Source organism: Apiospora phragmitis (genome assembly GCF_038363925.1).
Source record: "Apiospora phragmitis strain CBS 135458 chromosome Unknown utg000008l:1.0-3514335.0:1.0-3519231.0, whole genome shotgun sequence".
Taxonomy (NCBI): Eukaryota; Fungi; Ascomycota; class Sordariomycetes; order Amphisphaeriales; family Apiosporaceae; genus Apiospora; species Apiospora phragmitis.
Window position 1 is genome coordinate 995,588 of NW_027117407.1, and position 24,218 is coordinate 1,019,805.

General features: G+C 53.3%; 9 protein-coding genes across 9 annotated transcripts; 6 read left to right on the plus strand and 3 right to left on the minus strand.

Moving 5' to 3' along the window:
* Positions 1 to 123: 123 nt before the first annotated feature.
* PG994_008735 (uncharacterized protein) lies at positions 124 to 885 on the plus strand (the record flags this gene model as incomplete). The annotated part of the gene is made up of 3 exons (XM_066860144.1): positions 124 to 181; positions 245 to 252; positions 379 to 885. 3 exons carry the CDS (start codon positions 124 to 126, stop codon positions 883 to 885), a joined length of 573 nt encoding a protein of 190 aa, XP_066713733.1.
* A 4,386-nt stretch (positions 886 to 5,271) lies between these two features.
* PG994_008736 (uncharacterized protein) lies at positions 5,272 to 6,426 on the plus strand (the record flags this gene model as incomplete). Its single annotated transcript, XM_066860145.1, has 1 exon — positions 5,272 to 6,426. One exon carries the CDS (start codon positions 5,272 to 5,274, stop codon positions 6,424 to 6,426), a length of 1,155 nt encoding a protein of 384 aa, XP_066713734.1.
* Positions 6,427 to 7,722: 1,296 nt separating this feature from the next.
* Positions 7,723 to 10,887, plus strand: PG994_008737 (uncharacterized protein; the record flags this gene model as incomplete). The annotated part of the gene is made up of 7 exons (XM_066860146.1): positions 7,723 to 7,820; positions 7,875 to 7,971; positions 8,138 to 8,780; positions 8,833 to 8,948; positions 9,399 to 9,419; positions 9,489 to 10,282; positions 10,515 to 10,887. The coding sequence occupies 7 exons, from the start codon at positions 7,723 to 7,725 to the stop codon at positions 10,885 to 10,887; spliced, it is 2,142 nt and encodes a 713-aa protein (XP_066713735.1).
* A 1,116-nt stretch (positions 10,888 to 12,003) lies between these two features.
* Positions 12,004 to 13,084, minus strand: PG994_008738 (uncharacterized protein; the record flags this gene model as incomplete). Its single annotated transcript, XM_066860147.1, has 2 exons — positions 12,004 to 12,756; positions 12,800 to 13,084. The coding sequence occupies 2 exons, from the start codon at positions 13,082 to 13,084 to the stop codon at positions 12,004 to 12,006; spliced, it is 1,038 nt and encodes a 345-aa protein (XP_066713736.1).
* A 684-nt stretch (positions 13,085 to 13,768) lies between these two features.
* PG994_008739 (uncharacterized protein) lies at positions 13,769 to 16,086 on the plus strand (the record flags this gene model as incomplete). Its single annotated transcript, XM_066860148.1, has 2 exons — positions 13,769 to 14,939; positions 14,996 to 16,086. The coding sequence occupies 2 exons, from the start codon at positions 13,769 to 13,771 to the stop codon at positions 16,084 to 16,086; spliced, it is 2,262 nt and encodes a 753-aa protein (XP_066713737.1).
* A 185-nt stretch (positions 16,087 to 16,271) lies between these two features.
* PG994_008740 (uncharacterized protein) lies at positions 16,272 to 17,252 on the minus strand (the record flags this gene model as incomplete). The annotated part of the gene is made up of 1 exon (XM_066860149.1): positions 16,272 to 17,252. The coding sequence occupies one exon, from the start codon at positions 17,250 to 17,252 to the stop codon at positions 16,272 to 16,274; it is 981 nt and encodes a 326-aa protein (XP_066713738.1).
* Positions 17,253 to 17,779: 527 nt separating this feature from the next.
* On the plus strand, positions 17,780 to 18,727 carry PG994_008741 (uncharacterized protein; the record flags this gene model as incomplete). The annotated part of the gene is made up of 1 exon (XM_066860150.1): positions 17,780 to 18,727. The coding sequence occupies one exon, from the start codon at positions 17,780 to 17,782 to the stop codon at positions 18,725 to 18,727; it is 948 nt and encodes a 315-aa protein (XP_066713739.1).
* Positions 18,728 to 20,014: 1,287 nt separating this feature from the next.
* PG994_008742 (elongation factor 1-gamma) lies at positions 20,015 to 21,556 on the minus strand (the record flags this gene model as incomplete). Its single annotated transcript, XM_066860151.1, has 3 exons — positions 20,015 to 20,999; positions 21,063 to 21,111; positions 21,340 to 21,556. Coding segments are annotated over 3 exons (1,251 nt in total), but the record flags the coding sequence as incomplete, so codon positions are not given.
* Positions 21,557 to 22,055: 499 nt separating this feature from the next.
* Positions 22,056 to 23,109, plus strand: PG994_008743 (mitochondrial 37S ribosomal protein uS9m; the record flags this gene model as incomplete). Its single annotated transcript, XM_066860152.1, has 3 exons — positions 22,056 to 22,491; positions 22,554 to 22,919; positions 23,018 to 23,109. 3 exons carry the CDS (start codon positions 22,056 to 22,058, stop codon positions 23,107 to 23,109), a joined length of 894 nt encoding a protein of 297 aa, XP_066713741.1.
* Between the last annotated feature and the right edge of the window lie 1,109 nt (positions 23,110 to 24,218).

Here is a 24,218-nt window from a genome sequence, read left to right on the forward strand (position 1 = left end):
CCTGATCAGATCAAATCATATCACTCCAGACCTTCAAACGACAGATCCCATCTTAGAGTGCGCCACCACCCAATACCTCATCCAGTCGACAACTCAACAAGAATCAAGAAAAGCGAAGTAAAGATGACGAACGAGTCGAGCAACGATGGCACCGGCCACACTCATACTGCATTCTTCTACGGTAAGTGAGACCATGAATCGCATCCACACCCGCATCAAGAGACCAGCAGCTAACATGGAACAGGAACTCTAGTAAGTGATCAGTCCAAGCACTCGTTGCTTTTCAGATGAGAACCCGTCACTGCCAATCTCTCTATACAGTGCATCTGCGCCTTGTGGGATATCATGGGTGGCTGAATACTAACGTGGGTTACACAGATGGCACCGGAGGTCTTCTTCACGGTCGCCTACCGCAACACCACGATGGACGCGTCCGATCTGAAGAGCCTGCACACGTTCCAGCCGGCCGTCCTCCACGGCTTCTGCCGCCGCCGTGTGCAGCACGCCGACTACCCGGGCATCACGCGCGACAACACCGATTCAGAAGACGCCTCCGTCCGCGGCACGTACGTGACGGGCCTGATCGATGCCAACATGTTCCACCTGGACGCCTTCGAGGGCTTCGAGTACGAGCGCGAGACCGTCACCGTCAAGCTGCTGACCAAGGTGGGCGACGACCAGGGCGAGGGCAACGTCGAGGGCGACGAGGCCGAGTGCCAGACCTACGTCTTCCAGCACCCGGACCGCTTGGAGCCGCGCGAGTGGGACTACCACGAGTTCCGGACCCAGAAGATGAGGAAGTGGACGCGCGAGGATTATGGCTTCGACGACACTGATCACTTGGCCCCAACTGAGGTGGAGGAAGCGAAGGACGCTGCGGTCTAATTTGAGGGCGCACAAACTTAACCGCCAGGCGCAAAGTCGTTCTTGATCCAGTCTGTATGGCTGCATAGAGAGACCTATTCAGTGGGGATTTAGGCCGAAAGTAATGTGTTGCGAGAAGCGATGATGAAAGCTATGAAACGATAGAACCATAGAGGATCAGATGGCCGCCAGATATGGGATACACAGCGGTTTGCTCATAGAAATTGTTCTTCTCCGCGTACACTTAGCAGTATCAGCAATCATCAGTGGTACAGCTCAGTCAGATGAGCCAGTGCAGTGGCTCGTCTTTCCAAACATTTCAAGTCGGCGCTTCTGCCCGTACTCCCTTGCATGAGTAAATAGCTAGCAAGCTACAGTACGTCACAAGAATATGTAAGTATCTCTTCAGGTTCACCTCACCTCAGCTGCCATGTCTTCCACTAAAACCGACCTCGTGTGTTCGGGTAGGAATGTACGCAAGCACCCCAGCGACACGCCGGCGACCGAAGTGAGACTCGGTGAGAGGCATCCAACTGACGACGAGTACCACTTCTGCCTGTAGCCTATTGCCATCGTCGTGAAAACCAGGTTCGAAAACAAATGCTGCTCGAAGGCTCCACATAATTCCCAGTCTTTGGGTAGTCTTTAGGCGCCGAATATCAACTCCACCAGGGACAGCTGGCAGGCTGGCTCTCGGTGCTGTAATACTATTGCGGGACACTTTCGCGAGACATCGCCAAGCACTTGTTAGCCGCAGTAAAGTATGAATCTCTCTTAGCTAGAATCCGATAACTACTTACATTCTGGTATACAGCCCAGAACACAGCTCAGGATATCGTATTACCTTCATGGATATATCACCAAATGGTACTGTAAACACCGGCTGACCGGCCTTCTAAAATACGAGTTGAGCACAGAGTAATCAGCGTATACGATCCACCCAACTTTAGTCTCGACCTGGTATTCGACATTGGCTATTTCTGGGTATAACGAGCGAAAGTTGCCGCCCGGTTGGCCCGAGCTCTCTACTGGCTCTGTCTAATTCCAGCCAATAGAGTAAGCAATAATTACAGTTCCCGTAAGCGCTCTGCCTCAATTCCAAAAGCTGTATGTTTCTCAGGTAGAAAGTGGGCGTAAGGGAAACGCCGCCAGATGGAAACTGTTTTCTGCTCAGCTCGTGGCACCTGTTACCGTACAGCTCTGGAGGTCGGGTTCTATGCGGCCTGGGGACTCGCCCAATCCTGAAAGCCGGTAAACGCAGGGAGACGCACCCCTGGACCCCGTACTGGCGTTACACCCAGCCGGGTCAACCAATCGAGCCGTAGATCAACGGGCAGGCCTTTGCTGAATGGGCCCTGCGCCTGCGCATACGAGGATACACTCACCACTACTCACTTACAGTCTCCCCTTTCTTTTTTGATGTAACTGTGGCAAAGCAATTAACGAGGCAGCCGACGAAATTATTTTTCTATTCTGTGGAATTCCATACGACGTATCGTTTGTATTTCCTTCTGGCATTCACGTACATCAGTAGGAAGACGCAAAAGCAAACTTTTCGTTTGCGCTTGACGAAAGCGATGTGCCTACTGAGAGATAGGTTAGGTATGCTTCGGGATTCTGCATTCATTCGCTGTAGTGCACGAGACGTTAGGTCAGGGTGGAGGCTAGAGCGCTGAGTTGAGTGAGTACAGTAGCGTGGAGGCCGCCGCTGTTAAGTGCTATGGTCACTGCATTGAAGTGATCGGCTGAAGCCTCAAAGCTAATCAGGCGCACCGCCACTTTTACTGACCTTACTGCCCGATATAGCGCGAGATCTGTGGGCCCGCAACATCATGCAAGTCCCCGAGTGACAGCTGTTGATGGGCACACACACTGCGGCCAGCGGCCGCCGACGCCAGTAAATAGTGGTACTGAGCACTGCCAGACACAGCTCCAGTTCAGTCCAAGGCCCTTCCTCGCCACGCAGGCTCAGACACAACAGTAGTAAACCTACATCCTGGCATTGATTATGTCCTACCTGTTTTTAGCTGCGGATGGGGATGGGATCACGAAAGAGGGGCCGCCACTGTCGGAGCGCCGGCTAAATACAGAATACCTTCGTACTGATTGTAGTAATTTTGCCGCTGAGTTCGGCATTCAGGATGATTGATTACATGTATTGTAGTTGTGCACACTGAGGGTAGGATGATGATGAACGTGACAACGGCAACTTTTCGAAGTGCAATCGTGAGGTTGAGACACGGCTTGTTTCAGATTTCCATTCTGCTCTACACGTGCAGTAGCCTGGGAGTCCTGGCCATCCTATGGAAAGGTGCATGTGTAAACGTCGTAGCGCAATCGTAGGTATGTAAGCTAATAGGGGGGGCCAGTCCAAGTGGTGTCGGTGAGTCTAAGCTGCAGATCCTATCAGCTTGACCAGCTAAGGAAATCCCCGCACCGGCGCAGGGGTCTGCGACAGGGATTGAATGACAGATTTTCCTGCAGGACCGGCAAAGATTGGCTGAGGCCTCACCAGTCTAGTTTAGAGAATATTATAGAAAATCGCCATTGGTGAGCAGCTTCCCCCTTAGATGGCCTCAAACTCCCAAAAGGGGCAGCTGATGGAATTGGGGACATCTCTTCTGGGAGCTTTGCGTAACGCTTGACTGCCGTCGAGTGATACAGCCGTGTTTGCTAACATCTTCAGCAATTCGCGACAGGGGTGCAGGGATCCGGGGAGCAGGGTGAAAAAGTCTGGGACTGACGTACTGCGCCGCATATCTGCGTATTCTGTGCTGCTTTCCAGAACTTGAATGGCCACCCGGTACGGCCTTCGGCGACGTGCATCGGCCCACTGTACCAATTCGTCCAAACATTCTGACAAGTATTTTTACTGCACCAAAGTCCTTTTTGGGGGGCGTCCGTGCAGTGGTGCATCCACTACTGTAGGTATTCCTGGAGAGGAGTAAGCTTATTATTACTCTGTGCCTGCAGATCATCTGACATCTCAACGGCAAGCGTCTTGGGTAATCTTCCCTCAGATGAAAAAGTAAAGTGCTTATTCGGTCCATCAAAGGGATTGGACAAGCCGTGGCGGCTATAGTAGTGTGTTTGGCTATGGACGGTTCTCCCAAGTGGCGCGGAGCAGACTCAGGAGTCAGTCGAGACCAATCCCAACATGCCACTAACTCCGTGTGATATGGTGTATGGTATATACTTGGTGTTTGGCAGTCATTCAAGCATGTACCTACTCAGGGGGGCAACTGAGTCGTTCTCAGCGTGCCTGACTCTATCAAGAACCTATGGTCACCAGCATAAGGGGAAAATCTGTCAGCCACTAGGACGGGGTCTAGTCACCTTGGCTGCCAAGCCGAAACATTTCTCGATCCAATCATCTGCACTCATCGACTTTATGTTTCTGGCCCCCTGGCAACTCCACCGTCCCGCCTCCACCAGTACTCCGAAACCTAACGAGTAGATCTCTTCATGGCAGGACGGCACTGCGCCCGACTTGTCGTGATGGAATCCTTGGGAGGCTTGTCCAGCCCTGAAATCTGTGCTCTAAGTGGGAATTCGGGATCGAACCCCTGAGCACAGCCATGTCTCTACTCCGTTCCTCTTATAGCCAATCGTCCCTAGTTCGACGCTGGTTCCTGCAGCACACTCCACTTCGCCGTCCCTCTCGTCGACTTCAACCCCATCACCATAGTGTTTGTCTCGATTGACGGCTTGCCTTTCCATTCTTTTGTTGCCTCTCTGTCAGTTATAAGACGGTCGTTTCTCCCTACTCATTACACTGTCTTTCACTTGAACAATCACACCAGCAGTGCCAGTGACAGATCTTTCTCTATCAGACTTTCCCTTCACTCCTTGAGGCCAGGTCCCTTTGTTTCTATTCTTCTTCACTCGCCTTGATCCAACTAGCCTGGAGCAGCACTTTCATTCGAGTCCTCACAACTTGAACTATACACATCGATCTAGCTCGATCTCTGTCCCTTGTTGACTAGTCATCTGCTCTTGTTTCTTCTTTCAGACAAAGCAGCACTGAGTAAGTTGCCACTGCTCCTTAAACACTTCCTGTTCCTTGTAGGACCATCTGTCTTGTCATACGTGTGACAAAAACCTCTTTGTCGGGTTGTCAAAGTGCACAATACTCTTGTGGGTGTTGCGGACTGGACGCCAGTCAAGCCTAATAACGAGGTTCTTTGTCCGCCAGGAGGCAAGGATGAGTATAGGTTAATCAATGAAGTAAAGAGAAGACGGACCGGGTATAAGTTAGAACCCATGTCGTGATCCTTGGCTAACCTTGCGTGTCTCACTCTAGACAAGACTCAACAAAACTTACATCCCTGACTACTATCACAACTCATCCCTGAGAACAACAAGATACTTATCGTCTGGAACGATATATCAACACACTCTCACACAATGATCAACACAAAGACTCTCGTGGTGGCTGGGCTTTTCGCCATCAGCAACGCCCACATGCTCATTAGCAGCCCTAAGCCGTTTACGACGCCGCAACTGAAACAGAACCCCTTGAGTGGCGGCGACTTCCCCTGCCAGGGCACGCCAGGCGGAACCTTCTCGGCAGGCTCAAACATGAACAACTTTGAGCTTGGTTCCAAGCAGACTCTCCAATGGGTAGGAACCGCTGTTCACGGTGGTGGTTCTTGCCAGATTTCTATCTCATACGACACCAACCCAACACCAGAAAGCGTCTGGAAGGTCATCCACAGTATCGAAGGTGGTTGCCCGGCCCGCAACCTGAACAACAACCGCTTCCCTGCGAGCGCTTCCGCTATCGACCCAGACACTTACGACTACAAGATCCCTGACAACATTCCTGCTGGCAAGGCCACTATCTCCGTGTCCTGGCTCAACCGCATTGGAAATAGAGAGTTCTACATGTACTGCGGTGCCGTAGAGCTTACGGGCAAGGGTGGCGACAAGGCCAACTATGATGCGCTGCCTGATATTTACGTTGCCAACGTTCCTGGCGTCAACACTTGCGAAACCCCCGTGGTTGAGAACGACTGGGTCTTCCCTAACCCAGGGCCATCCGTCGAGAGCAACATCGGTAAATACGGATTTGATCACACTGAGCTCAAGGGCGGGTGTGGAAAGTTCAGTGGAGCTACTGGTTCTGGCTCTGGCTCCGGCTCCGGTCCCTCTCCCTCGGGCCCGGCATCGAGCTACCCATCTGCCTCAGCCCCGGCTTCTAAGCCCAGCGCTTCCGCTCCTGGTGGGGTGTTCTTGACCAAGCAGCCTGACGCTGCGCCTACGCAAGCTCCTACTTCCGCACCTGTTGCGCCGGCGCCCAGCTCTGCGCCTGCTGCCCCGGCTCCGGGCGCTGGCTCTGGCTCGGGTTCTGGCTCGGGTTCCGGCTCCTCTGGTGCATTGACAGGCAAGTGCACGGACGGACAATGGAACTGCGTTGGAGGCTCTTCCTTCCAGCAGTGTGGAAGCGGGACTTGGTCACCTGTCATGCAGATGGCCCCCGGCACCAAGTGCACAGCTGGGGAGTCCAGTGAGCTGAAGATGTCCGCTGCGAAGCGGGTTGTAAGAGTATTCCGTGCTTAGAAATGCGCCAGAAAGCAACTTTCAGCCTAATGGGCGGGGTTTTGGATATATCTGGACCGCTGGTGAAACGATTATTGGACGGCGTTGGGACACTTTTTACTTTCTACTGTACATAGATTCTTATTGTTTTACACGGGCACCTGGATATACCAATTAACGGAAGGACATCAAAATTTACACAGATCACAACAATGTACAATCTCATGACTTGCTATACCCATTTTCGTGAATGTTGTGGTGTTATAAAGCAACACTGGATCATCCCCAGCTTTTTCCCTATGGTTAGGTAAACATGTCTATACTTGTTTATATATCATCCAAGCTATGATCGAGATAAAGAAAGAGAGTAGCCACTGCCGTACATGCATGTTATCAGTTCTGTACCATCTCCTCGGGTCGCCAAGGATGATAGTGCAGAATACACCAATTCCAGCTTGGGCTTTTTGCCTCTAGACCGATTAGGGAGATATGAAACTCCTATCATACGACTAATACAAGATTACTACACCAAGTAATAAAACATTGACTACTTAGTTATCATTCAATACTGACCGGATGTAAACATAACTGTCCCGTTCTGGGTAGCCGCCGGGCCTTGTGGATAGCCGCATGGTGAAGTGGACCTCATCCGAATACATTGGCATAGGATTGGACGAGGAGCCGCCTATAAGTCGTTGTTGGTTCAACGTGCACATTGCCGACTCCTCTGCTCTGTATGCATTTTGTTCGATACAAATGGCTCTCTGTTCCCCAATTCCTATGTGGAAGAGAATGTTTGCGTTTCTAACTTGTCTGTTTTACTTTACTGTACATTATCAGATTCTTCTTCTTCTTGTTTTGCATTTTTGCCGCATCAATGCCCACGTTCCGTCCGGATAATCCTCGCAGTGTGAGCAATTCATCCCAAAACCTTCTTCTCGGCAGACAACAGGGGATTAAGAATGGAGGTCACCGCTTGGATAGCGCCAAAGGTAGGATACCTGCCTTCAACATACACATCGTTGCTGTATAGTAATCTCCATGCAGAACGCGATGGATGGAAGCCATGGACCTTGAACCCCCCCCTGCACTGTTGTGCTTGTTCATTACAACACTAGTCCTGGCTGCGGTGATCGAGTTCCTTGCGAGAAGAGCCAACAACAAGGAGGGGGGTTGGCTCTGTCTAAATCACCCGACGACCTTCCTCCAGTCGTGAATCTGGCATATCTCTATCTCCCGACTATGGTTGCTGTGGTGTATAGTTTAGCATGGAACTGGGTTGCCTCGGACACAAAACGAATGCAGCCGTGGATAGAGATGTCAAAGTCTGGAGGGGCGCCAGCAGAAGACACGCTTCTACTTGACTATCCTTCCACCTTCTTTGCATGGGTACCATTCAAGGCCGCCTCCAAAAGGTGAGTGCATGGCATCAAAAGTACTCCTATGAATGACTGGCTAATCGCTCTTAGGCACTGGCCAGTGTTTCTTAGTGGGATGATCGTCTTGATCGTCACATGTGCAATCACACCTCTCCAGGGCGCCATATTGAAGATAGAAAAGCTTACTGTAGGTGTAGATACGCCATTCCTGGTTGCGTCAAAATTACCACCAGTCAGTCGCCAATCTCGCTGGATGGATGGAATGCTGCTAGACACCGCATACGCCACGATATTCCTCGACCACCCCCTACCCTCCTTTCACAGCTCCCAGTTACGCCTTACTGCCAGCGCAGTTCCAAAGAGAATCGGAACTCATTAATAAGGACACCAACCTCACGGTCACCACGACGAAGTTGTCGACAGATCTCGAATGCTGGCCCGCAAAGGCATCGTGGGAAGGATGGCGCAATTATTACGAATTCGACAATGGCCGAGGCTGCAGGGTAAAGGACATCCCAGTTGACGACTATTCACCATACACTATGCATTATATTGGGTGGGAGACCAACAGCTGGTCAGAGTATGGTCTCAACCTAGCAGGCCTCTGCCCCGAAGAGAACTCCCACCAGGTACTTCTCGTGTGGGCTAGACGGTACAGCCAAACAACATATGATCATATTACCGGAGAGGGTCCTGGAGAGGTGGAAATAACAGCCTCTTTTGGTGAGCCTAGATACTGGAAACAACAGGTGCTAGTATCCATGTCTTCGAATCAATCCGTGCTCCAAACTGAGCATGGCGACTCCATACAGCCATTGGGGACCGCCGAGAGACTCGACAGCGAATTCAACAAGACGGCGTTCGAATCATTTCTGGGTGGTGGGCAACCACCGGATATGGGAGACGGAGGAGATGAATACTCTGTCACCTACCGAGTGAGCGACGACCGCCATTTCATGGGGATCGGACTGCAACATACTCTGTCTAATGTGATAGGTTTTGCTTTGGGGAGCAATGTTACCGACTTGTCCGTCTTAAAAAGATCCAGAACCTCTCAAGAGCACCTTCGAGGCAATGCATCAGGTCATGTTCTCGATAACAGTGGCCCGTATCAACTCACTGGAGGCCAGCCCCGACATGGATAACGCCACTGGCATTGTCGAAGTTTCTGCTATGGGATAGCCGTGAGCCGACGATTCGCAATTGCGGTCGAGAGCCTACTTATCGCAGTGGCAGTAATGAACCTATTCTTATTGTGGGCATGCCTATGTGGCAGCAATAAACTATTCTCGGACCCCGACTCTATCAAGGGTGTAGCAGGTCTGGCCAAACAGAGTAGCGCTCTTAGAACGGTGCTGTCTAGGGAAGACTCTGAGAGTGATGATGGGTTCCGCCATGCTCTCCAGAAACACCACTTCTATCTACAGGACGTCAGAAATTGAGAAAAGGTTCAGATCGACATGGTTGACTCGCCAAGCGCCCTGGAAGTCAATCACGGCCACTATTGCTCTCGCCTATACAAACCAGATATACCTACAACAATGAAACCGCTCAGTGGTCTGGCATTTGTGTTGGTGTTAGTGGCAGCGATGTCATACCTGACCTATTTGAAAGTTATTGAACGGCGCTCTCGGGGTAAGTACCCATTTCATGACTGTACTTTTCTACGAGACCTGATCGGCGACTAACAGAGACTCACTACAGGCCTCCCGCTACCAATGGACAGCCAGTTGGCTCTCGAGATCCTGGAGAACTATGTCCCGATTGTCTTTGCCACCTTGGTCGAAAGCTTTCTGGGTACTCCTCAACCGTCTGTTGGCCACGATCCAACCTTTCACCGAGTTACAGCGGGGCCACAGCTCCGGTTCTAGATCCGTTGACTTGAAGTACACTTCACTGCCGCCACAGTTTCTACTTTGGAAAGCAGCTAAAGCAAGGCATATACTACTTGGTATCGTTTGCTTTATCTCAATCCTAGGCAATGCGTTGTCCGTCAGTCTGGGTGCTCTCTTCAATGAACTCCCCGTGGCCGCGGACGAAGCTGTCCAGATCCCCGCACTACAAACCCCGACTGTAACCGACGACTCTCTGGGGGCCTTGCTCAAAGCATGGAACGCCTCGGCGAATGGCTACAACGATCACTTCACCATCGCCAAATTCTACTTGACGACAGGCACTAAGCTGCCGCCATGGCTGACTGAAGAGTATTACTTCTTACCGTTTGCCCTCGATCGCATGCTGGACGTTCGTGCCGAGTCTTATACTGCACGAACTCATGGGGTCACAACTGTGCCATCTTGCAAGCCCCTGGCGCGCACTATCCTCACGAGAACTAATCTCGACCCCTCCCCAGTTCTCGGAGCAGTCCATAAGCACCGGATCCGTCGCCCCCATCTCGTCCCCATAGCTAAAGTGCGTGAATGCCGCGCTCCTCGCACAGAACCACTTCAACCGAACGGGGAGACTTGGCATGGACACACCCTTGTCTCTCGAGCCATGTAAATCGCCTTTATATCGAGCCGAGGTTCGAGCCTGGGCCCGAAGTACCACCGATTAACTACTTGATGGCTCTGCGAAACATTACATTTACGGACCCCACAACACCCCTACCCGACCCTGAAAAGCTAGCATCGGAGGTAGGGGCGATGACTAGGTTGCTTAATGTGGCCCTGTTCCAGCAAAATCCGTCAATATTCGAGAAAGCTGTTAGTTCGACAACCGGCATTGAAGCACCCGACGGATTGCCATTACCAAGATCTTCATGGCCGATGTTGCCTTCATCATTAGCATGGTGCTCCTCTCGCTCAGTGTCGTTACGGCCGTCGTTGTCTATGTCTTCGGTCCCACGCCGTTCCTGCCCCGCTTCCCGGATACCATTGGGTCGGTCGTGGAATATGTTGCTAAGAGTAGACTGACCGAGCCGGACTGGGAATCAACATCCACTGCCAGCAGCGAAGAAGGAGGCGATGGAGCAGAGAAGGCCTCGAAGTCTACATATACTTTTGGTCGCTACACCGACAGGGATGGCAACGAACACCTCGGCATCGACGCTGATCCGTTCGTGGTCAAGGTCGACAGGGAAGGTAACCCCGAGTGGTATTGACAAGACAGCGCGACTTCGTAGCTGGCCCGATTCCGAGGGAGATCGAATAGGAGGCTTGAAAGTGACGACTATGGCGAAAGCTAGATTATTTGCATTGCGATTTATGGAATTTGGGTCCTCGAGTTATCGGATATACCATCTTGAAATTTCTCACATAGAACATTGAGTGTGGAGCACTAGCGACCGTTTATCATTCAATAAATGCTTACTTAATACTATGGAAGCCCTGAGATTCCTATGTGTTGTTTCTGGTTTCGTGTCTTGCGAGAGTTGTTAGATGCTGTAGGCTATCTGTACAACTGGTTTATTTATTCAATTTGTCAATTTCGAGTCAATACGTCACGGACGATGGTGGCCAATCCTCTCAACCTTATTAAGCCAGGAGTCAACAGTAACAGGATTGGCAACAGTGACTAGATCATTACTAACGTATACTTATGTGGGAATGGTGGTACATGAGTGCTGTGAGTGTTTATTCGAGTAGTGACGTGAAGGGTTCAAGGGGGGGAGGGGAAGTAATAAAAAGAAAAAAGAGTGCCCACAGAAGGGGTCGAAAAAGTGACCGCAGAGGGAGTTGAACCCTCTTGCCTTTAAATATAATATGATAAGAATACTAACCGCTAGGCTACACCGGCCCGGTCAAGGGAGGAAGGGTCCGTTTAGAGATTTATTGACTGGCTCTTCGAGGTGGGAGTGTACGTTGCTTTGCTGCTGGAGTGGGCGAGCGAGTATTCAGAGTTTGTCGTGGCCATGGCTCGGAAAGAGCAATGGGTTGGAAGCCCGAGGCGATGAAAGATCAAGACACGAGAGACACAGCGGGATAGTTGGTGACATTGGGATAAATTTTAGCGATAATAATCAGGAGCTTAAGTGAATTAGCTGCTTCAACCCGAAGAGAAAGATAGTCACTCTAGCCACGTTGGTGGAGATTGACTGCGCTGTCAAGGTCTCTCAGCCGTGGCAATAACGTTTATTTTAAGAAATGGCTATCGTGTTATAGGTTCTTCGTTATGAGTATAATAGACTTGCAATATCCATATGGTGGATGGACAGGTATAAGAATATAATGTAAACGAGGTAGTCATGCTTAAGACCCCGTAGTATATGACTGCCCTCTCAGTCCTGGTCATCGCCTATCCAAACCACAATGTTCTTGGGCGGATCGAGCATTTTCGAGAAGAACTCGCGGATGTCGTGCTCCTCGTACCGCAGGCTGAAGTGGATGAGCACGAACGTGGTCCGGGGAAACTTGCGGACGACGGGCTCGAGGTCGCTCCACAGCGTGTGCCTGGTGCGCTCGGCCTGGGCGCGGTGCTCCTCCCACAGGAAGCTGCACTCGGTGATGACGACGGGGACGCCCTCGCGCAGCCAGGCCGGCTCGGCCGCGAGCACGGCCGTCGTCGTGTCGCCCAGGAAGGCGAAGACGGGCTTGGTCTGGGGCGCCGTGATGCTGGCGCCCGACTCGCGCAGGCCCTTGATGTCCTCCTGCGACGTCGTCCGCAGCGCCGGGATCAGCTTCTGCCGCGTCGTCCGGAACACGTAGCCGAGGCACGGGATCGAGTGGTCGCACGTGAACGCCTCGGCGCTCATGTCCGACGCCTTGATGCGCTCCAGCGGCACGACTTCGCCGGGGCGCAGGCCGTGCGTCTCGTGCGTGTGCAGGAAGCGGTTGTCCGAATGCACCTGGCCTCTCTTGGGCTTGTGGCGCCAGTCCGGGCAGGAGCGGTCCGGCGAGTCCTCGCGGCCTCGGCGCTTCTCGGCGGTCACGTCGCCGTCGAAGGTGTCCTTCACCTCGTCCTCGCCGATGGGCTCGAAGTCCTCCTTGGAAGCGTCCTCGACAGTGACCAGACCGCCCAGGTTGAGCAACGTCTTGGCCATGATGTAGCTGGTCCAAGACCTCCTTCATCTCAACCGGGCAAAAGACATCCGGGGGATCCTCCCGGTTGACGAAGGCGGGTGTTAGTATGGTGTGGTCGCTGTGGCCATGGGTGAGGAAGATGTGCTTTGGGCGATGGCTAGTCGCGAGGAGACCGGCATCGAGAAGAAGGTTGAGCTGGGGGATGACAAAGGAGGTGTGCCAGGCAGCCCGTGACTTTCCCGTCAGCACATACTGGTGATACGGCTTGGGGAAGGCCCACTCCAGGACATCGGAGGATTTGGGCTGGGGTAGCGGAGTAGCGAATATGGAGGAACTCATGGCTGCTGTTTCGGATATTTCGTCCGTTGCTATATAATGGTTATGGCTTGCATACTACTACGTTGTATAGTAACCCCATACTAATACTAGAAGCAGTTTTATATGTAGCAAGGGGAATGGGGGCATCCTTGATGACCGTTGTGACATGTGGGGAGATGCGACGACGTTACTCGGGACTTTACTCATTTGGGAAAATAGCGTCAATGCATTTTCAGGTACCTGGCTCACCTTGCCGGGTATCTCGATGCTCATGTTGTGGCTGAACCAAGGGCACGTCATCAAGCTCGCGAAGAATTTGCGCGACATAGCCCAGTTGCTCTAGAATATCGAGAGGATCGTATGTTGGCCCAACAGATTAGTAGTATACCTACTTACAATCTCTATCCGCCCATTGATGCGATTCACACTGGATGCCAAGTATGTCGACATTGCGACTAAAGTTGCATACCAGCTTGACCAGGTAGCATCGTAGTAGTGCACTAGCCACGTTATGTGGGTCTTATCACTCCTTCGATGATCTCTTCATGTCAGAACATTAAATCCTCTCACAGAAAAGGGCTTAAGAGTCGAACAGCTAATACAACTTGACTTGCCTTGTACCCTGAAGTTCAACACTGCTCCAGTGGACTTGCAGAAGAGCGCACTTGATTATGCAATGACCAAGAAAGCCTCTCAGCAACAGCTATGAGGTGGGCAGACATCCTGATTGATTTGGCTGCCGTAGCCAAAGCTTCTAAATCCGTCGGATCCAAGCATCTGGAGCTTTGCGCTAGGCAATGGGATCGGTACGGCAAAACGTCCAGCATTGTGAGGTCGCTGAGGCACCAGCAACAGTCCCAGTATGGCCTGGCATCCCATGCATCTGGGAAGGAAGAGCACCAGCCTGCACCCCCGGAAGATGATATTTCACCCCAGTCTCAAAATGCAGGGCCCAGTACCTCAGCACCACCAGCAACCACACCGGCCCCTGAACTCACACACAGTTCAGTTCCATCACTCTCGGAACAACACAACAAGTACAAGAGCCTCTCACAATATCGTACTGCGCCCGAGAGTCTTCCCAGCAGTGATATCCCCGGGATAGACTCACTGAAGCAAGCGCCCGCCTCGCGTGAGACAGCCAAAGCACAGTCTTCAGATCCCGTTGCTACTCCTCCCGAGACGCAATTAAAGGATGACGCGCCTGTTGATGCGGATATTAATGTTTTCCACACCAGCCGAGGGTCGCATTTGCTGGACGGAAAAAAGGATTTCATTGGAATGAAGCGTCCCGTTGCGGCACCTTCAACCCCTAGCTGGTTCAAGGACTACGGACATGACAAGAAATCCTCGGAATCAGCACCTACAGCCGAAGCGGCCGGCTTGCCTTCAGAGAAGATAAAAAATCCGGAGGTCGAGGTGAAACCTCAGCATGAGGCGGAGCGAAGTGAACCACCACCTAGTCAGCTGTCTTCTGCAGGTATGGATACGTCTACTGCGCAAGAGCCTCAACAACCCGCGGTAAAGCCCGATCTAACACCAGAGGCACCAACTACCACAACTCAGAGCGCTGAAAAAGAGCACACGCGAATGGTTGATGAGGTACTAGCACAAGCTGCCGCACAACCCTCATCTCAAACGGGAAGCATATCCTCGGAGGTTCCAACGGAACAGCCCATCAAGCCTGCATATGTGTTGCGGGAATCCAAAGTACCATCTACTCGGTTCGGCAGACTATGGAATTATGGTGGTCTGGCAGCTGGAATGCTCGGTGGTGCTATCACGGAAGGCTTCAGTAGGGGTTTCGGCGGTGGTGGCCAGGGTTCGGTCCTTCTCAGCGCCGGTAACATGGAGAGATTGGTTGCCAAGCTTTCACGTATGCGAGGTGCAGCTTTGAAGTTTGGTCAAATGATGAGCTTCCAAGACGCCAAGATGCTGCCCCGCAAATCCAGGAGGTTCTTCAACGGGTCCAGGATAAAGCGGACTACATGCCAGCGTGGCAACGAGATCGTGTCATGACGGCGAGTCTTGGTGCGGAATGGAGAGACCTCTACGACGAGTTCGACGACAAGCCCATGGCCGCTGCCTCGATCGGCCAGGTTCACCGTGCCACCCTGAAATCCACAGGCGAGAAGGTCGCCGTCAAGATCCAGTTCCCCGGAGTTGCGGACTCGATCAACTCGGACCTGGACAACCTGTCCATGCTCCTGGCCGCCTCGAACATGCTGCCCAAGGGTCTCTACCTCAACAAGACCATCGACAACGCCCGCACCGAGCTCGGCTGGGAATGCGACTACGTGCGCGAAGCCGAGTGCGGCGAGAAGTACCGCGAGCTGCTGGCCGATGAGCCGGACGTCTTCACGGTGCCCAAGATCTACGCCGCGGCGTCGGGCAAGCACGTGCTGACGATGCAGTACATGGAGGGCGTCGGGGTCACGCGCGTCGCGTCCTTCACCCAGGACCAACGCGACTGGATCGGCACCCAGATCCTGCGCCTCTGCCTGCGCGAGATCACCGAGTTCCGCTTCATGCAGACGGACCCCAACTGGACCAACTTCATGTACAACGCGCACACGCACAAGCTAGAGCTGCTCGACTTCGGCGCCTCGCGCGCCTTCCCGGACGCCTTCGTCGTCCAGTACGTCGGCCTCCTGGCCGCGGCCGCGCGCTCCGACCGCGCCACCGTCAAGGCCCTCTCCGAGCGGCTCGGCTACCTGACGGGCCACGAGAGCCGCACTATGCTGGACGCGCACATCGCCAGTGTGCTCACGCTGGCGGAGCCCTTCCTCGACAGCGCCCCCGAGGTGTACGACTTCAAGGACCAGACCATCACGGAGCGGGTCAAGGCCTTGATCCCCGTCATGATCCGTGAACGGCTGGCGCCCCCGCCCGAGGAGACCTACAGTCTGCACCGGAAGCTGAGCGGCGCGTTCTTGCTATGTGCCAAACTTGGAAGCAAAGTTCGGTGCCGCGAAATGTTCGAGAAGGCTGTTACCAAGGTCGATTTTGACGGGCAAAAGTAATATGTACACTAGATAGAAAGGATATCACGCTGTATGCTGTAAGATGAGATGATGTCTTAGACTTGGGGAAGAACTGTATATGGGGCTATCACCCCTTTTGGTATCAATGCTGTAAACTACGCATTTAAAACACAGACAAAGCCTCCTCCAACATTCGAGTTCCTTTTCCTTGGTAACACTCCCCTTTAACGTTCCCTCCTCTCCATGGGCATCTCCCTGCGCTCCTTGGAAGCAAGCTTCTTCCGCTTGCGCTCGATGGCCTTGTCGACCTGGCCCTTCTTCATGCCGGCGAAGCGGTCCATGATGACGCGCTTCTTCTGCTCGCTCTTCTTCAGGTAGAAGGGCTGCTTGCCCTGCTTGACGAGCTCCTTCTCCTGGCGGCGGTGCTCGGCCACGACGGCGCGCTCGGCGTCGCGCCGCTCCAGCATCTGCTTGCGCGACTGCATCGACATGACGGCGCGCTGCAGTTTTTCTTTGGCGGCCGGGTCCCGCGTCTTCTTCACCTCCTTCTTCAGCTCCGCCAGCTCGTCCTCGCGGTACTTGTCCAGGAAGGCGTAGTTCCGCCGCGTCGCCTCCTCCTCCATCGCCGGGTTGGGGTGGCGGCTGTACGCTGTCGTCCCCAGCGGGCCGAACCGGGGGTCGCGCGCCACGACCTTGGGCACCGAGACAACCTCGCGCTTGCGGGTCACGGCGCGCTTGGCCGTCACCTCCATCGGGGCGTGCTTGCTGCTGCGCTTCTGCAGGGCGTGTTTTCGTTCGCTGGCCTTTCCGTCGAAGCCGCCTCCTCCCCTGGTGTCTTCCTCGGAGACGTCTGAGTCGTCGTCTGAGTCGTCTTCTTCTTCGTCTTTTCGGGAGTTCTTCCGCCGTTTCGGCATCGAGGCTTGGGCTTTGGCTAGAGCGCCGAAGGATATTTGTGACGGGTCTAGCGATTGGCCATCTTCTTCGTCCTCTGATGAGCCGGATTGTTCGTCTCCATCCTCGTCGTCCTCTCCGCTGCCTTGGGAATCTTCTTGGTCGTCGTCATCGTCGTCGCCACTGACTTCTTCTTCGGATGGGTTGCTGTCATCCACGATCTCGGGTTCTTCTTCTTTCCTGGCTCGAACTCGTCTCTGAAGCCCAGTAAATGGGAATTTCCGCTTGCTTGATTGTGATCGTGATCGCTCCATGGTTTTACTGTCTGGTGGTTGCTATGTTGTGAATCGGAGCTCCCATGTAAGTTCTGGCTGGTGTTTTATGGTGGGGCAATTGGATAATTCCATGACCGTTGCAAGCAAGCAGGAACCAAAAAATAGCGGCAATCGATAAGCCCCAATAGTTTATCGATAGCGCGCATTCACTCGCTATTCTCGCCATTGCGAGCAACCCCAGCCTGCACTCTCGCTTTGCCAGCCTTGTTCGGCAACACCGTCAAGATTGCTAAAACAGAAGCAGTGGCAGATCCTGCAGAGGATAAATCGTACTTATGCGGTGTCTATTATCTGCCTGTTCTGTGTCGTCCAGTACTGCTGCACGCCGGACGTGGTGCAGTCAGGCCCGAAGGACCAACTCGACTCTCACCAACCCTCCAACCGCCTTGTGTCGTCCTGCATATACTATATACGCCGATGCGCGTGGTCTAGACCCTTCAGAAGCGAAGCCCCAACTCCCTTCCTACAACTTTTCTAGCGCGCCTGTATACTTCAAGCACCTCGATATGGCGTCGCTGGACCAGCCCGCGACAGAGGCCGAGGTGATGCCGACATCGAACTCAGATAACAACGCGATGCAGAACCAGATAGCAAATGACAATGCCAGTGTACCACACGACACCAACAAGACACGGCTGGTTCGCGGCTACGTACCCCCTGCTAAGAGCAACCAGCAGACGAAGGAGAGCCAAGACCAAGCCGAGGAACAGAACGGTCAGGGAAGCCCCGAGGGATTCAAGAAATTCATGACGTATACGGTTCCCTCAGTGAAGGATGACAGGCCCTATGCGGTTCCCTCAAAGGCCTCCGGTGGCGTACCGGACCCCTCAGCAAAGTATATGGCGCTCTCCGCGATCCCGCCCACGCAGCTCCCGGAGCCGCGCCGGATCCTGGTGGTGATGGACCTCAACGGGACCCTGCTGTACCGGCCGAGCCGCAAGAGCCCCTTCCGCTTCGTGGAGCGGCCCCATGCGCGCGCCTTCCTCGACTACTGCCTCAACACCTTCTGCGTCGCCATCTGGTCGTCGGCGAAGCCGCATAACGTGCACAAGATGCTGGACCAGCTCCTCACCCCCGAGGAGCGCTTCCGCCTCGTCGCCGTCTGGGGCCGCGACACCCTCGGCCTCTCGCCCGCCGACTACAACGCCCGCGTCCAGTGCTACAAGCGCCTCCCGGTGCTCTGGGAGAGCCTGGCCTGCCGCCTCGGCCAGTGCTGGGACCAGTCCAACACGGTCCTCGTCGACGACTCGTCCGAGAAGGCCCGCACGGAGCCCTTCAACCTCATCCAGCTGCCCGAGTTCGAGGGCGACCTGAAGGAGCCGGGCTTTGTCCTGCCCCAGGTGCATGACTTCTTGAACGAGTGTGCCAAGCAGAGGGACATATCTTCGTACATGCGCGCAAAACCCTTTGCGTTTAGGCCCGATTTCGTGCTGGGCGCACCAGTGGAGAGTTGAGACTAGGAAGAACCTCAAATAACCGGACTTCATATAATCAATCCACGAGCCATCCTTGCCCTCTTGTGGGGACTGGGTGGTTATATACTATTGTTGCGCGAATCGATGCGCATTGGGACATGCGGGGCGAATATCCGCGTGTGTTTGGATCCTGTTGTATTGACTATTAAAAGATATGATGATAGCCATTCTGGGTATCTCGGCATTGCTCAACTCATAGAAGAGAACCGCGACCTGAGTAGCACAAGTCTTGGTGTAGTGGTTGGCCATGAACTCTACTACTACTTACTGAAGTAGTCGATATAGACGTGGATCTTGCAAGTTGGTACAAACGACGACATAGCGTGTTGCTGAGGGCACCGGTTCCCAATACCGTGATGGCCTGGCTACAACAACATCCGCCACGGTAAGGCGATCTAGAAATGGGACAGAGTCGAGTTCCGTATACAGTGAGAACTAGACCAGTAAGGCGGAGGACGATACCCCATAGAAGAAGAACTCGCTCGCGAGCTTGAGCTCTCCCATAGGGGGAACTATAATGTACATAATCAACGGCGTATGCCTTCCTGGATCTATATGCTTGTGAGGATTGTGGTTGTGTTCCCATGTTGTTTCGTCGAAGCAAGCTTTTACTAAATTGGTGGACTCGGCTTTGGCCTACACGTCTATCTGGTCAATAAACAATGTTCAATATCAGCCGACTAATTGCTCATCGTACATAAGCATCAAGCTCTGTTTCGTTTCAAGACAACCTGGGGAATGAGAGGGAAAGAAAAACAGAAAGGTTATTAAATGAGGACAGGTGCAAACGGTGTAGTATTCGTGGAAGTAGTAAGGGAGGTAACGAAGGCCCGACAGATAGCAAAGCCGCAAGAGACTCCGAGGCCAGAGCGCCTCAAACAACACGAGATACCCTTGTTGACTACAAGAGCTTCAAGTCGGTGAGAGGAGCAAATAAGTGGATTAGGCAGGGTAGTCACTTTGGAGTCAATCTTCACGCGCATAATAATGAAAGAAGGGTAATAGGGCAAGTAGATACAGCTCTGTTCGTCAATATTACTGGTAATGCATCACAGTCACGTATACACCATGGAGAAGTTGAATGGTTTGGCACTTTGTCTTTTGCGACATTTTGTCATGCCTTGGTCATCTACCAACCTGCTCTACCTAACCGGAGCAGTCCCAGTCCCAATCGTCAATGACAGGGAATCATATTGTTCTCAATAAAGTCGTTCCCACCTTTTTGCATAACTCATCAGCGCGTAACATCAAGCTCATTCACATACCACCACTATCCGGGCAGGCTCTATTTGAAGACCTTGCCGGACTTGTGGGGTTCTCCTTGCCGTTGACAACAACGGGCTTGTCCCACATCCACATGGACTCGACGAAAGCCTTGTCATCAGGGTTGTTGGGGTCGAGCTTGGTGAACTCGTAGCTCTCGTAGTCGGGAGCGACATCGAAAGCGGGGACGTACTCCTGGCCGCGGATAACGTAAGCACCCTCGATGACGGAGTCGTTGTTGACTCCGTAGACGGAGCCGCATCCGAAGATGTACTTGCGGGATCCCTCCAGACGGGTCTGGAAGCCACCAATCAGGTTGTTGGACATGAAGGTCATGGTGAGCTCGTCGTTGTACTTGTAAGAGCACTTCCAGAGAGAGTAGTCCTCGAAGGGGACGTTCTCCCAGAACCACTTCATGGACTCAGCCTCGTCGTGGTTAGAGTAGTAGCGCTTCCAGTCGTCAAGAGCGAAGGAAGACTTGGGCAGAAGGTCAAGGGGGTGCTTGGCCTTGGGCTCCTTGGGGGTATCATCCTCCTCCTCCTCGGCAGCGGGGGCAGCCTTGGGGGTCTCCTTCTTCTCCTTCTTGGGCTGGTCCTTCTTGGGAGGGACGTTCTGCAGCTTGACGGCGTCAAGGAGCTCGAAGGGGGAGGCGACAGCAGAGTAGATGTCTTGGTTGTAGACGGTGGAGTACCAACGGGTGACGTTGGGGTGGGCAGCGCGCCACTCCTTGTCATAGAAGAACTCGAAGCCGCGGGCAATGATACCGGTGGCGAACAGGTCGGCCAGGGTGATGCGCTCGCCAACAAGGTAGGTGTTGTGGAGAAGGTGCTCCTCGACAGCATCGACGGCCTTGGCGGCGGCCTTCTGGCTGTCGTCAACGCTCTTCTTGTTGTACTGGTCCCATCCCAGAAGAGGGCGGTACCAGCCACCGAGCTTGGGGAGGAGCTCAGTGTTGAAGAAAGACATCCACTTCAGGATAGAGGCGTAGCTATGGGGCCATGTTAGAACTTTGCGCGTAGCGGGGTAGGCGAGGGCGCTTGCGCAGACTTACTCTTGCTTGGTCTTGCCCAACAGGGTGGTCTTCTCGTTCTGAGAGGTGACTATGAAGAAACGTGTCTGTCAGTACATGTTGCAATGCAAAATGATCAAGGACACGAAAATGGTGTTTTGGGTAACAATCAGAAAGTAGAACGATCAACACAGATATTTCAGATAGGGATAACTGTTAGAATAAAGTCTCGGTCATCATTGTAATGATGGCAGCGGCCAGCGCGTTGCAAGGCAGTCGCCAGAGGGTGCAGAAGGAAATATTAGTAGCAGCAACTTACGGTAGATGGCAATAGCCATGCACTCGTGGAGAACGTAGCCATCCTGACCCTCGAAGGTAGGGACCTTGCCGAGAGCGTTCAGCTTGAGGTATCTGGGAGTAGGGGCGTTGGTGTCAACCTCGACCGTCTCAAGATCGAGGCCGTTGGCCTTCGCAACAGCGAGAATCGCCGTGGTGCGAGGGTTCTTCTCCTTGGTGTAAATCTTGCCGAACGCCATTGTGAAGAATGTTGTCGATGGGAGGTGAACGGAATGAAGAGAGAATTGAAATTTTGCGGTTGGGAAAAATTAATTTCTAGGAGGGGTTGCGGGGTTGCTGGTTGCTCCGTGAATTTCTGAATCACCTGGGCCACCTGAAAGGGAAGGGAGCTGTTTGGTTAGGTCGCAATCTTCGCCCAGGTCTAGGCCCGTGCCCAATCGAAAATCCAAAACCCGGCGGGACACTCTCACCTTTCCCTCCTCACCTTAGGGTAATTGCAGCGGCACGCCTCTATTGATCGGCCCCTAGATATTCCGACAGGTACTAATGGGAAGGTACCTGTCTTGTCCGCGAAATCTCGAAATTAGGGAACGGCCATAGCTAGAACCTCGAAGCCCTTAACGAAACCCAGGCATTGAGCGAGCAGCCGTCGATACGGTGCGAATTGCGGTCCTTACTCGTTCATCGGCGGCCAATTGATATGACGAAGCTCTGATAGAGAGAGAGAAAAACACGACAATGTCCGCTCTGCGAACGGGTTTCCGGTGTCTGCGAGACATACGGCAAGCAGGCAAGGCCGCGACAGCTCAATGGCAACCAACATCGAGAACAAGCCTTGCATACAGGCCGAAGCAGGCCATCAACGCGACGAGATCCATCACCACGACCGCGCTGCGATTAGCCGAGACGAGCATGGAGATCGTCCCATCCGACTCGGAGGGGCAACCGCCAATAGTTCGAGTACCGTATGCTCGAGCGGTGCCGGTCTCGCCTTCGTACTTCTCGACCATGCCCATCTTCAACGATGCCTTCGTTATCGTGCAAGACCTGGCTCGCAAGTACGCGCGCTTGCCCATTATCCCCAAAGACAAGGTGACGCCTGTGGCCTGGAGGACAAAGGAGCAGTACCGTCTGGCAGTCGGTGAGCACGTCAAAGGAAGGGACTACGCAACATGTATGAAGTTGGTGAAGCGGTTGAACCAGATACATCCAGACATGATGCCTGAAGAGGTGCAGGCCGGCCTTTTACCTTTCAAGCGAGAATTCAACCACTACCTCAACCGGCGAAGATCCCACCTATCGACCAATCCGGCAGATCTCATGGTGTGGGCAGAAGAAAGTCCTCTGTCGCGAGAGCATGGGTTGTTGAGGGCGCTGGGGAGGTCCTTGTCAATGGCAAACCACTTAGCGAGGCTTTTGGTCGTGTACACGACCGCGAGAGCGCTATCTGGGGCATGAAGCTGACCGAGAGACTGGACAAGTACAATGTGTGGGCACTGGTCAACGGAGGCGGTACTACTGGCCAAGCCGAGGCTCTTGCGCTCGCTGTTGCAAAGGCGCTCTGTGTGCATGAGCCCGCACTCAAGACCCCCTTGAGGAGAGGTAAACATCCCTTATCCTGCGGTAGACTGGACGATGTGCAAGAAACCTTGCCTACGTTCAACATTACGAAGCGATGAAGCTGACTCTTTTCACCATAGCTGGCTGTATCACGCGCGATGCAAGAAGGGTGGAAAGAAAGAAGGCTGGCCGCGTCAAAGCGCGCAAGATGCCTGCCTGGGTCAAGCGATAGTCGGAGAAATCACCACATCGAAAGCGTTTGTTGCTGGAGATTGCTATACGCAAACAGTTATGGGCAATCATCCAGGGGCAATCACCCTTTTTCGTCGCTGGAACGTGGCGGCTTCTATAGCCCACTGCGATTCATGCAGTTGTCTCGCCATTCAACAGACTTGCGGGTTGGCCCATAATATCAGTTCCAGAGCGAGCTTCAATGTGTATAAACGTGTAGCAATATGTAGCCACTTGTATCCGATGAATTTGTCAAATGAGGAATGGGAAATGGTGTTGGCTCCCGCGGATTGCAAACGTAGTGTTGGTCGGGATCGAATGCATTCCCCAGCGTTTGATCGACAAGTCCGTGGCCCGTACGTAATGAGCGAGAACTTGCAGCTCGTGCGATCGAGAGCTGCTACGTACCGCTGATGGCGATGACGGGGTGCCAAAGCACCGAATGAGGAAACAAGCACTTGTCATCTTCCTGCTCGAGCTCTTCACGATGAGGGGGAAAGGGGGGAAGGGGGAAGAAAAAGAAAGATTCGGCACTGCCGTAATCCGTCGCGAGTTCAGCTTCATGCTACGCTTCGAGACTTCGCAAGACTCGAGAGAACGCCCCATGGCGTGATCCGAAGCAAGGAACGCGGCGTCGATGTCGCGATATGTTTGCTTCTATTCCGACTTGAGTGTAGTGCACAGCAGGTGCATGACAGGGTTGTCAAGTTTCATTTCCCGGGTAGGTAGAGAGTGCCAAGTTTGGTGAACGACGGGGGTTTTCTGCAATTGTACACCACCAGATCTCGTCCTCCTCGCGGGCGCGGCCGGGTGGAGTGCATTGCAAACGACCGAGGGATGGCTGAAGCATACTGAATGACTCCCCTCGCCCCTTTAGCTGATGACGACTGACTATCGGACCGGGAACGTAAGGCGTGTAAGGGCGACGTCTTTGTCTAATGTTGAGAGGAATGGGAGGAATGAGAGGAATGACCCCTAGCTGGTACTTGAGGTAGATTGACTGTTTCAAGCACAACGCCGGCCAGAAATGGCGTGGGCTGCGAATGGTTGGATGGTGATGCACAGACAAGATGACTTACGACTAGCATGTCTGTAGTTTGCATTGCTTTC